This window comes from Pelmatolapia mariae, linkage group LG20, assembly GCF_036321145.2.
Source record: "Pelmatolapia mariae isolate MD_Pm_ZW linkage group LG20, Pm_UMD_F_2, whole genome shotgun sequence".
Classification (NCBI taxonomy): domain Eukaryota; kingdom Metazoa; phylum Chordata; class Actinopteri; order Cichliformes; family Cichlidae; genus Pelmatolapia; species Pelmatolapia mariae.
In genome coordinates this window covers 15124228-15136865 of record NC_086244.1, presented here as the reverse complement: position 1 = coordinate 15136865, position 12638 = coordinate 15124228, and the positions used below count along the sequence as shown (strand labels likewise).

At 38.5% G+C, this 12638-nt stretch overlaps 1 protein-coding gene across 1 annotated transcript in view; it reads left to right on the top strand.

The window, feature by feature from the left end:
* The window catches only part of dcc (DCC netrin 1 receptor), a 329297-nt gene extending 322288 nt beyond the window's left edge, over positions 1 to 7009 (top strand). The window contains exon 29 of the mRNA XM_063465291.1: positions 6828 to 7009. Coding sequence (XP_063321361.1) covers positions 6828 to 6917 — 90 coding nt within the window. The 3' untranslated portion in view covers positions 6918 to 7009. The remainder of the gene's footprint in view (positions 1 to 6827) is intronic.
* The last annotated feature ends 5629 nt before the right edge of the window (positions 7010 to 12638 follow it).

The following is a 12638-nucleotide window of genomic DNA, read 5'->3' as shown; positions in this document are numbered from 1 at the left end:
AATTATATCTTGTGCTTTTGTTTTATTGTTCTTCATTGTGTCATTGTTATATTATGTGTTTTTATCTATTGTACAGTGTCCTTGGGTGTCTTGAAAGGCGCTTTATAAATAAAATTTATTATTATTATTATTATTATTATTATTATTATTAAAGCGTCTCTTCATCCTAAATAGATCATGTTTTGACACTTTGCTCATCCAGCTGGCCACAGAACAACCTCACCAGGCAGTTATTGGGCGTAAACATTTAGTAGCATCTAATCTCAATACAAAAATTAGTATGTGCAGTCCAGGCTTTTTGAATTTGTCCTTCATAAGCACAATCTGTTCATAATCACTCCCAATTCACTATAATGCAATGCATCCTGCTTTACAGATGCCTCAATGGCCGTAAAAGCTGAGGGTGAAGGTGCAAAATGATTAAAAAAAAACTTCTTGATTTGCTTCTGACTGTTGAGTGAACTATTTAATGTCCTGTGGGGAGAGAAAATAAGTCAACAAAGAGGTGATACCACTCTGACCCACATTTTCTTACTAACAGCTTATTCAGTATTTCTGGCATTTGTTCAATGCAGCAGAAAGTCTGTCGATCAGTTCCTTTGTATTCAGCTCTGTTAAATGGCACCACGCCTCTTTGCATCTTTATGGCTCCTCCAAGTCTCCCTGATCGCTCAGAACTATGAGACATTTAACGCGTTATGCATTTCATTGCTAACTCTTAGGAAAGAAAGAGTGGGATACTTGGACAGATGGAGACACGTAACCACATTTATCTAAGTCAGTGTGAAACAAGGTTTGCATGTGCTCTGCTTGCTCTGCTGTGTTGGGATGAATCCCTGACAGAGCACAGAGGAGTTTCATTCAAGGTCAGCAGGTCGACAGGGATAACCGGATATCAGAGGGAAACATAGAGTATCGATGGGCGTTTTATCCCATCGATGAAGCATTTACTGACTCGTTGAAACTGCTGTTACAGGTCAACAAATGAGATCAAAAGGTCACTGGGTTTTTTAAGGATTTTTTTACACCCGCTTGTGATTTATATAGAAGAATTTTCTGCCCATGTGAAGTGGGCAATCTACAGCAGTGTGGAGTTCTGAGATGAGCTTTTATGTTCTCATTCGAAATAAAAGTGGAAGGTCACAAGGTCACACTCCCCATGTGTTACACTGACAAAAGACAACCTTACAAGTGCAGTGTGTCCTTCCTTTTCCTTAATGTGAATCCACAACAGGTCTTTATGTCTAGAGCGAGCAAGAGAGATTTATGTCACCTGCTCGACAGCTATGAAGGAGAGATTAAAAATGAACAGAACCTGGTGAGGGAGTTTTTTAAAGCCTGTTTTTACAAAAAAAAAACTATAATTTAAATGCTAATTTTAACCAAAATGTGTTTTAAATTAGATGGAAAATTGTCTTCAGAGGAAGCTACATGAGCCACTAGATTAAATTATACTGGCAGACATACATGCCAAAGTGCATATAAAGGACAATGTAGAACAATAGACAATAGAAAAATGGGCCTGGTAGAAGCCAAGAGTATTACAAGGTGAAGCAGCATTGGATATCTCCCAAATTAGTTATCACAGGATAAATCTTTTTAACAAATCTGGAGAAACTAAAACAATGCATGAATAAACTAAAAGTATCCTAAAGTATCCCATTGATTGGGCTCGTAATTAATTTGGCACGAAATGCACAGTTGGCATGCTGCATTCAGTATAATTTGAAAGAACAGTTTGTCATGTTTTTCAAATCATTAAAAACAGTTTTAGACACCAATTTATTGTCTGAGTTGAACAACAAGAGACATATTTTGCATATTGAGTAAATTTGATCAACAGAACTGGGCTTGATCTTTCCCTTTCCATCCTGGAGGGTCCTTGTACTTGGATCAAGCTTGTCATAGTTATTAAATGCCATTATGAAGACGAAGGTTGCCAAGCATGGCACAGTCAATACAGCAAAATCCGTGATATAGCATAATTTTTGTTACTGAATGGAAGGATAAGATTTTAGAATTGTGGAAGTACTTTTTCAGATCTCTTTGAGGCATCTCGATGGGGACAGACTTTCTGTATCTGAAAAATATCCCAAATATTTTTGCTATACAGGGAGCCTATACAGTAGATGTTCAGTTTGGCCAAATAGCAGCACTGTTTTAACTCTTCAAATCAACATGAAATAATCACAGGAAAGTGTTTAAACAGAGATTATTAACACATTTATATGTAAATACATATTAGCCGCCTAGCTTAATCGTTTCTGCTGATTAAGGACCTTGGACTGTACTTCATACGTTTTTTGCTCACTGCTGACTTTTGGGCTTTAAATATATTATCTCCCCCTGCTGGCAATGCAACTTCTTCGTGCGTGTCCATTTGAAATTTTTTTTTCTAATTTCTTGATTAATCAGCGATTATGTAATTCTCTTCCTGAAATATTTCAGTTACCCTAAAAACGCAGGATGTAAAACAAAATGAAAAGTATCCATCAGGATGAAATAAATCAGTAAAAACACAAGGAAGCATGCAAGGGCTTTAACCATCAGTGGATGTATTCCAGTTGCCCAGCAGCTCCCTGAAGGGTTGTCTACACACGAAGCAATCCACTTGCCCTGCATTACTTTTAATCTGACAGGTGGTCACTAGCAGATATTGCAGGTTCCAGTTGCCTAGGTAACTCTGTGATGTATTTACTACTCAAAGGAAGCTGTGAGCTGTGTAGGAACAAATGTACAATGACATTTCACTTCACTGTAAACTGAGAAGCAAGATTCTTTACATGTTTGGCACTGCAGCTAATACTACACAGTAATAATTTGTAAAGAAGTGAAATCTGTGAATATGATGCGTGATGTATTATACATCTTTTAAGTAAAACTAATCCAATCACATTTACTAACAAGTTACTTACATTTCAGTAGTGTGTATGATGTAACTGCATCAGTCGTTGGCATCGTAAGTTTTTTCAAGGGATGTTTGCTTGACCAACTTTCCCCTTCTCAGAATGCAACTAATGAAAGATAAAATAAAGGATATGAGCTATTACGCAATGATACCTTAAATTATTTCAGTTTATTAAAAAATAAACATTACTGCAGCTTTCAGTGTAAATTGAATTCTCTATGCTTTGAAAACTCTGACATTCTGATGTCACAGGACTGTCAGTTAGGTGGTAACTGGTATACGGACTGCTGCTGCTGCTGCTGGTGGATATTTCTTTACTGCTGTTGATGTTTTAAATGGGGGCGGTATAAAAAATCTATATATGACTGGAGGGGGTGTTAACTTGTCCCGAGGCAGAAAACCAGTCGAAAGCTGACCCAACATGATCCATCTGTTCAGGTTAAAAGCTTTAACTGAACCAAACTCATGAGAGATGTTTAACTGTAGACCAGCAGGTTTGATTCCCCCCTCAAAAAAGGATAGCAATAATAATTAAAAAATATTTTTTTTAACTTAATCTGTATTTTTAAATGTTGCATTTGACAGGCCTTTCAAATCCCACAAAGACTAATATTTTACATTTTACAAAAAATCATTGACATCATGTTTATATTTTACATTACGGTGCCAAACATCCAGATTAGCATCATCAGGGTTGCAGATGGGTCGTGGTTAGAGGAAATCAGGGGATAATCTGACTTTTAAACCAAAAAATGAGCACAAAAGTATAAATTAGTATATTACATATAACTCATATTAAAGCATTACTATCAATAACAGTCTAACCCAAAGTTTTCTTTATTATTTTATTGTGCTTGTAAGTAAACCACTTTTTTGTGTGTGTCAACACACAAATCAAACTTGTTATTTTTCGTCAGTAAGAACTATCTCAAAATTTAAGTGCTCACCTTAATCAGTCCCAGAATGAGCAGATTTAAAGTGATTGTACAATTTTTTCACACAATATGGCTGCTTTCGAAGCTTTGGTGTGTCATATGTGTTATTAATCTAATAAATGTTGTATAAAAACATTTGAGAAAGCTTTCAGATTCTGCATCAATATACACAAGCCCACAAAGTTGATGCACACCACCTCTGTTAAGCAGACCTGGTCATTTCTCCAATATTGTACAGAATTAGAATTAACAGTAAATTGGAAGATGACAGTATAGTCGCATGTTTGCAGTTAAGGGGATGATTACCTGATCTGATACCTTTTAAAATGTGTGTGAACAAGCGCATGATGGCACAGGCAACGACAATTTTTGAATACCTAATAAAAAGAGTGGTTGTTGGGGTTTTTTTTGGCTGGGAAGGATTTTTAAACCGTCCTTGAAGATTTTCGACCCAGCAGTCCACTGACAGACAGACTGTGTGCAGATGAAGGAATTTCAAGAGCATAGTTGCGCTCCACAGGAGGATCTGTAAGGTCACAAAGGAACCCCAAAAGTTTCTAAGAAACTAAAGTTCTCTATAACACAGAGGCTGATATTAATGTCAATGATTCCCCTGTCAGGGGAACAGAATGCACAACAATGGTGTGCATCAAAGGGCTGGAAGGAGACAAAGAAATCTGTTGTCCATCTGCAGTTTGCTAAAGATTACATTGACTACTTGTATGTGACTTAAGGGGGTCAATTCAGAAAGCCAAGCATATGCACTGGAGTTCTGCAGTCATATTTATATAGAGTCGCTGCTGTATAATGAAGGACTTACACAATGACTGTATACAACACTAATTCTTTACAAGTATATATTGAGGGTCTTGTACATTGACAACATTTTTCGATTAAAGTGTGAGAAATATCTCCACAGGGCCTTTATCGGTTTTCCACAGCACACTGAGGAGAATATTGAATTTTTTTTTTTCAGCTGCAAGGACAAACTCTGCATGAAGGCCACGCTCAATATAACACGCCGAGAATGTGTGTCTGTGAGAGACGAGCACTTGACTGTCACACACACACGCACACAGATGAAGGCACTTAAGTTGGCACACTGAGAGGTGACAGTTTGTATAGTCGGACAGAACAGGCCATTACACAGTGATCACACATTTGCAGGATATTTAAGTGAAGCCATTCACTCTATAAGTGTGTCCCATCCTTGGAAACGCTTGCCGACCAGTGACAGCAACAACTCTAACACATTTGATGCAGTCGTCTCGGGGGAGAACTGTTAGCTAAGCTCATTATTGCTGGTTTTATTCTTGATTAAGCCCATTAACTAGAAATCCTGTGAACTTTGAATTCCTGTTGATCGCTGTCCAACTTTTTACTCTGATTTCTCTCCCTCGGGCAGCCATTGGTTCCACATCAGTCAGACTGCAGAGACTTGAAACCTGCTGCTGATAGATAATCCATCACAGTCAACACGGAGTCACCTTTTATTTTATTCAGTTATAAGTGCATATTGAAAAGTTTGCACTGCACTGCCAGGCAACAATAACTGAACTCTTGACAGAAACCAAATCAGACATGAGGTTCACTGTGATAGATTAGGTATTTGCAGCCACTTACGACACTGTGCAAGTTGACTCGCACAAAAATGAATGAATGCATCAAAGAGTGCAGAAGAAACACATTAAGCCTCTTAAAGGTATGGCTGGGAAAATGGTTTTCAGCAGTGAAAAAGGTGTGATTTATGTCCTTTCACAGCCTAAATGTGTAGCATTCCTGTTCTCAGAGAGAAGGTCCAAATATGCTGACCTCCTGTTTGTTGTCTTAGTAAACTGATTGATTTACAATATTAGGTTCTGGAGCTAAAGTAAGCCGTAATACGGCTGGCAGTTCAAAAAAGTGGTTACATCCACAAGAAAATTGGTTGACAAGTGGATGATTTTCACACGTTTGGGTTTTACATAACTAGTGCTGACTTGTCAGTCTGTAGCCCATATTCAGCCTCCCCATGAAGAGTGTGCTTTCGGGACATAGTTTTGTAATAAAACCCATAATGCCCCACAGAATGTCTCGCTTCCACGGCTGCTAACAGTGCTGTCAGCTGAAGTGGCAATCACACTGGTGCTACCAAAGTGTGGCTCAGGAGTAGTTCAGCCATTTTTACAAGCATTTGTGAGCACATTGCATGCAAATTGCATGCATGCAAGAAGCTAACACCAAACTGAAGTGTAGTCAGTCACTGACATACTGTTAAAAAATACATATTTGTAACAGAGCAAAAAATAAAGTCCAGGATTATTTATCACCCAAATACTATCTTCATCATTAAGCATTTTTTAAATCAAGTTTGCTGAAACTGGAAAACAGCATTTTTTTTTTAAAAAGCTGCTTAACTTTCAGTAGGGTTGGTAGCTGCTTTGGATTGTAGGAGGTTAAGTTTTGATCTTTGGGTAATTAACTAAAGCCTAACTGTTTTTTGGTCTGTTGGCAGGCGATGATCATTAGGATGTTTGTTTATGAGAACATGATGTGCAGGAGCCAGAACTGATTTGGTCACACTACCAACGAAGAAGCACATGTCTACAAAAAATTTCAGTAGAATTTGGTGGTGTGATCAAACTGATATCTGAACTCGTCACAACATGACTACTGAACTGCTTTCATACACAAGCTTGTGGTCAGTGCCAACAAGCACCTGAGCAACAATGCAGATATCCATCCTTAGTTATTTTGGAACTAGTTTAAGAGAACAGAAGAATACAGTGGATCGATCCTGGGGGGGCTTGGGTGTAGCCTCAAGCCTGAAATACATATGCTTGAATCTGCCTCATGCATACTTACCCTCAGTGGTGCATCGGTTGGTTCACAATTATAGCTTGATAGCTTTTCTTTAAACTGTATCTACTGTATGTAGTTTTGACACACAATGGTCCATGATTTTATAAAGCTATTAAACTCTGTTTTATTTCTTTATATTTCAGATTTATGAGCAAGATGACCTGTCAGAGCAGATGGCCAGTCTAGAAGGGCTGATGCAGCAACTCAATGCCATAACAGGCTCCGCCTTCTAACCTCTGAGCCCGGCCCGGCCCTGATTCACGGCCTAGTCTGGAACCCTTCTTCAAGCCTCGATGTCACCTGTTGTCTGGTCTTTCAAGGCACCAACAGGTCAATCTGGGTTTAAAGATGCCTCTGTGGAATCAGATCTCCGTTTGTGCTGGGTTAAGTCTGTTTGGTTTCTACTGGTCTTGGCTACTATCCACTGGGACCGGGATTGGAAAAAGGAAATTCGAAAGAGGATAAACACTACAGCACACAGCATCAAGAACAGGACCAGTGTTGAGGGGCGTCTTTAGGAGTTTAAACTGAAACCCCTTTAGACCCCTCAACCTCAAACACAAAACTAAAAAAAAAACCCAATGCCTAGCGCCTCGACTTAATGAAACAGGGGGAAAGGATTATCACAAAAAAAGAAGACAAAATTACAAGATCCCTCCTGTTTCTCTTATTTGTGATATTTATTAGCATCCTTCTCCGCTGAGTTATCTTCAACTCAGTTACTGTGACTGTACCTCACTTATTTTTCATTATCGCCACTCCGTTTTGTCTTTTGTTTTTCTTTGGGTATTCCAACTTTGCGCATTTACGGGATGTGCATATGGTTTGAAAATGCAACACAAACCTAAGTGAGAAATGGAAAATACATCCTCAGCCACCAAAGTTTCACCAAAACCTTTTTTTTTCATGTGGATTCAAGGTTGCCTGTTACAACAGAGCGAGGTGATTCACTACGACATTTTTTCTCATCGTTTATCTTTTTCTGTCTTACACAAAACAGTATGATTTGACTGAAACACACATCACCCAAGCCCAAGGTACCCTTCCACTTTCTGGATCTTGAGATTAAAATTGTAAAGTCCGGTCTGAATCATCTGGATCTGGATTCTACTAACTTTTTCTTACAGGACTGTATAAAAACCTCTTTAGACTCCCACAGTTGGTTGCTGCTCCTGACCAAGCCTTTACTCTCCCTAACGCAGAAAATGTCCAGTATTTACCCACAAGGACTTGTGTCGTTGCCAAATTCTCATCTCTGAAAGCTTACTGTAACTTTTTTTTGCTAGTTGTTCAAGTCTGGCCTAAAAATGGACTTGAAGTGGGCGAAAAAGATAAGATTTAAGGAACAAGGTGGAGCTGGTTTGAGATGATCAATTCCATTGTGGAACAAAGAAATGTCTCCGGTTGGAATACAGCAATTGTTCATGTCAAACGTATGTTCAGTCACTCTAAACATGTTAGTTGCAAAGTGCAGCATCGCCCCCCTGTTGTCTGGAGGACTAAAGAAGGGTTACAGTCTGTGAATATCAGTGTTGTTGGTCTTTGGGACACTAGTTCACGTGTTCACCAAAGATACATTTTGTAGGACACTCACTGAATCATGGTTATTCTATCAAAAACATAATAAGCACTACCAAAATAGAGAAAAGGGTAATTACGTCATGATCATAAGACGACAGTTTTGACTCTGAGATCACAAAACAATAATTTTGTTTTCTGTCATTAAGTTGTATGCATAATTAGCTACAAGACAACCACAGCAGGGTGCTGTGTTGCTCTTGTCAAAAATGGAAGAAAAAGAGATTTGATGTTACCTTTATTATTAATGTTTTTATTGGGATTGGAGATGATGGGGCAGCCACTGATGACGATAATGAGACAGATCTCTGTCATTGTTTATTTTTTCACTGTGCCATTTTACAGTGTCTGGCTGGATGTGAGTGTGCTGTATCCGGGCTTTCTTTTGATGAATCCATATTTATTTTTCATGAGACAAACACGAGTGTACCTCTGTCGACCTTGATCGCCCACCTGGAACAATGGCAAAACCATCAGCTTCACTTTGAGTTTTCTTCAGGTGGTTCTGTTTTTATACAAAAAACGATAAGAGAAAATGTGACAAAAAGATCAACACAAATAATGCATAATCCACAAAGTATATTTTTACATTTGATGTCCTGTCAGAGCTGAGTTTTTTTTAAGTCAGGTTTTTTTAACCACATTTCTGCAGAGAGCTACTTTAACCACAGTGAAATATGATAACCTCCAGCCTTTGAACATGTCAGACATTTAGTTTAATTCAAAAATTCTTTGTTAACTGGTATAAAGATGCCCTTTTGTGCCATTTGTAGTTTTAATAGAAGCCGTTTAAGAAAAGGTTGACTGAGGAAACAAATTGCAAAGAGGGAATTTAAACCTGAAGCAATTGCATTCAAGGTGTCCTCTGTAGCATCAGTGCAAAGAATATTTACCTTCCCGTTCTTTAAAACAACTGCATTTGCATTGACAGTAGGCGAGAGAACCTGATTTTGAAAATTTGATGGAGATGAGATGGGTGGGGATGTTTTTGTTTCTCTTTCTGAAAGAGAAATCATATTTGTGAAAAGCGGCATTAGGACAGTGAAGAAGGTGTACACTGTAAAAAAAAAAAATCCTAACAAATTGATCTGCGCTGGAGTTTTTGTGAAGGTCTCACTTCTTTCTTTGCTGCTGCAGCAATCTGTTTTTCTAAATATCACCCCCTCATTCTTACAACATAATTGGAAGTATGTGGAACTCCACCACCTGTAAAAATCACATTTGACCACCTGGCTAAACGACTGGTAAGGATAGTCATTTTGTCTGTCTGCAGAAAACCAGGAATTCAAAATGACTAATGATTCATTAATCAGTAGGGATAAAAAAAAACCCAGGCAATCAGTATGCTCTGTATTTGACTCCATCACCCCAGTCTCCATATTGTAATTTACAGACCTTTATCTTTCTGTGATAAAAGGAAAAAGCCTGAGGGAGACAGAGAGAGGCAGAGCCATGAATTGATATTCAGGGGTGGTTTGTATGTGCGAGTTAGGGCACAGAGGAATGAGCCCGTGAATTCATTATAACGTAGTTTCAAATATTATGATTCAAGCTCACGCTCGCTGGGCCGTTACGCCGGCGGAGAAAAGTCCCGGGCACGGAAGGGATGGAAAGGTAACATCTCAGTAGTGCGAGCGCGGGTATGAAAAGTGAGCGAACGCTGGCAGGCAGGCGGTGAGGGGATCAAACTCATCAGCCTGTTCTTGGAGAAAAATCCCCGTTTCACTCTGCTCTTCCTCCCCTCCCCTCCTCTCTGCAGAGCAGAGCTTTGTAGAGACGGAATAATCCTGTGCTGTGGGGTCAGACTAAAATTTGATTATAAAAAAATAAGAAAATCAGATTCAACAATAAATTCTGAATCGAATGGCCTGTTGACACAAGGCATTTCAAGAAGGAATGATTAAAGTTAACTGCTCTTACTAGTGAATTTGCACATTTTAGCCCATTAAATGTGAATCACATCTATTTTTAAAAGTGCTTCTTTTCCAATTATCATCCATCCAGCTGGACCTTTCTGGCAGATGTTTGTTTGTTTCATTTCTGAAAGTCAGCTTGCACACATTGTTTCCAGACCCTCGTATCACTGCCAACTTGTCAGGTTTTGATCCAGTGACTCAGACAGATGATGTGTCAGTGGAAATGGAAGCAACTGCACAGGTTACTTTAAGTCAACTTACAGAACAGCTCTTAAATCAAAAATTGTTAAAGTAAAAAAATAAATATTAAGTTGAGCAGTACTAGGAGTCTTTAAACTGGTGGATCCATCAGCCAGCCATCACACTCTGCATTTGAGCAACTTTATTTTAGTCAGTGTTGCAGAATTGATCTGTATTTCATAACTGTTTCTTCTGAGTTTCCTAGAAATGGCTTGTAATTTCAGCTGTTTCCGTAATAGACTGTATGCAAAAGATAGACACTGAGGTTGTCTCGTTTTAAGTCATCACGCTCATCACTTAAGCCACTGTGATCTCAGTTTTTGAAAACAAGGAGCAGTAGGGATTCGCCACTACCTACAGCATGTGCTACTTTAATGTCTATTTACACTGAATTGGACCCAGACTTACAAAATCAACACCAAGCTATATAAAACAAAATACAAAACCAGTGACTGATTTCAAAACCTCCTTAGAAAAGCGTTTACTAAGGTTTTCAAGTGCGAAGTTGGGCAGAGGTCAGTCAGAGTTTGATGGCCATTAGCACAAAAAAAGCAGGTTTAAGGCACTTAGTTTTCACTTTTCAACCTATAAGAAACATCCATCTTTTATGTCTACTCTTTGGTTTCCAACTGCCATTAGTTTTGTATATTTTCAATTCGTAGACCCCCCATAAGTCCAAATCAGGTCAAAGTGCTTGCTCAAATTATACTTTGACTAATGTGATCAAGAATACTTCAGTTACATAACGATGGGTTTGTCTCCAGATGTCTGTCTGATACCCTGCTATACTTTATACACAAGGTATCAGGCCTACAAAAACCCCTCCACTTTGAAGTCTCTACTATTTGAAATTCATAAACTTGAGCTGAAACCAATGGGTGCCTGGAAGGAAGGAAATCAGTCTAAAACTGATGCAGGATCTTGAAAATAATCAGTTGGGCTGAAACCTTTGAACGTTTTTAGGCACGAGCTAATACATGAAACACCTGTACACTCTGTAGCGTTTACATAGGACATTTGGTAACTCTTAGAAGGAGAAATCAGTTGGACTCAGATAAAACACTTCAAAGTAGCACGGATAAGCAGCTGATTAAACCTTTAAATAGGTGTTTTTCCCCTCAGCTGTCAAAAATCCGACTTTATACCAATGATGTGACTTGAAATGTTTTTTAAAGAGAACACCTAACTTTTTTTATCCTTAGTCATTCGCCTTCATGAGTTTTTGTCATCGTTGAGATAAATAAGACATTCTTTGTAGCTATACTTTTCACTTCAGTGTTATTTTTCTTTCTCCATATTTAGTCACTTTATTTGAAGTCTTTGTGAAATGTTAAAATGGGCTCTGTGTTATGTTAATTTGTTCCTCCTGTAAAGTCGACACACGGGGACCAGATGAGACGGGGCTGTTCTGCTGAGGGCCTATCCCAAAAGCCCCGTGTCTCTTTAAAGGGAGAAACTAAAAAAGAAAAGTTTTTTTTTTTTTACTTTGGCAGCGCAGATGCAGCCTTTCAGCACCTGCCGGGAAACACAGCAGACACATCAGATGTACTACATCCAGTGATGGCAGGGATCGTCCTGTACTTGAAATATCAAAGCTTGGATCCACAGAACGGCAAACGTGTCTATCAAAATGTTCCAGTGCAAGATGCTGTACCCCCAAATGGCTCACTCAGTGACTCATAATGCAGAAAACGTTCATCAAAACAAACCATTTCCTCTCAGACTCAACCTAAATGTCCTTTTATTTCAGCAACAAAGATCATTTTATGGAAATCCGCCTACTTAACTTAGAACAGTGTAATGGCCAGATTTCTAAAAGAAAAATTAAATGAGCTGATTTTTTTTTTTTTTGCTTATTCAGAGATTTTTTTCCCTTCAGTAACCAAGCTTTAAGATCCACAGCCTTTGCTGTGCAGTGATGTTTGCCTTAATACCTGACAAATTACCTGTATTGGCTGACCTTTAGTTATAGGAACTAAGAAACTTGAAGGGGAGAAATTCTGCCTGTATTCTCCCAATACTTGCAAGGAAATTAGTTTCATTTACATTATCTGCATGTAACAGCTGTAGGACCGTCCTGTACTCTACCTGTTTTTTCATTTTTCAGATTTCAGACATATTTTACTTTACAACTTTTTTTTACTTTGTTTGCCTGGTTTCTAGTGGTTTCTAGTGTGAAATCAGCTCTTTGAGAATTGACTATACAGTCATGACCAAAAT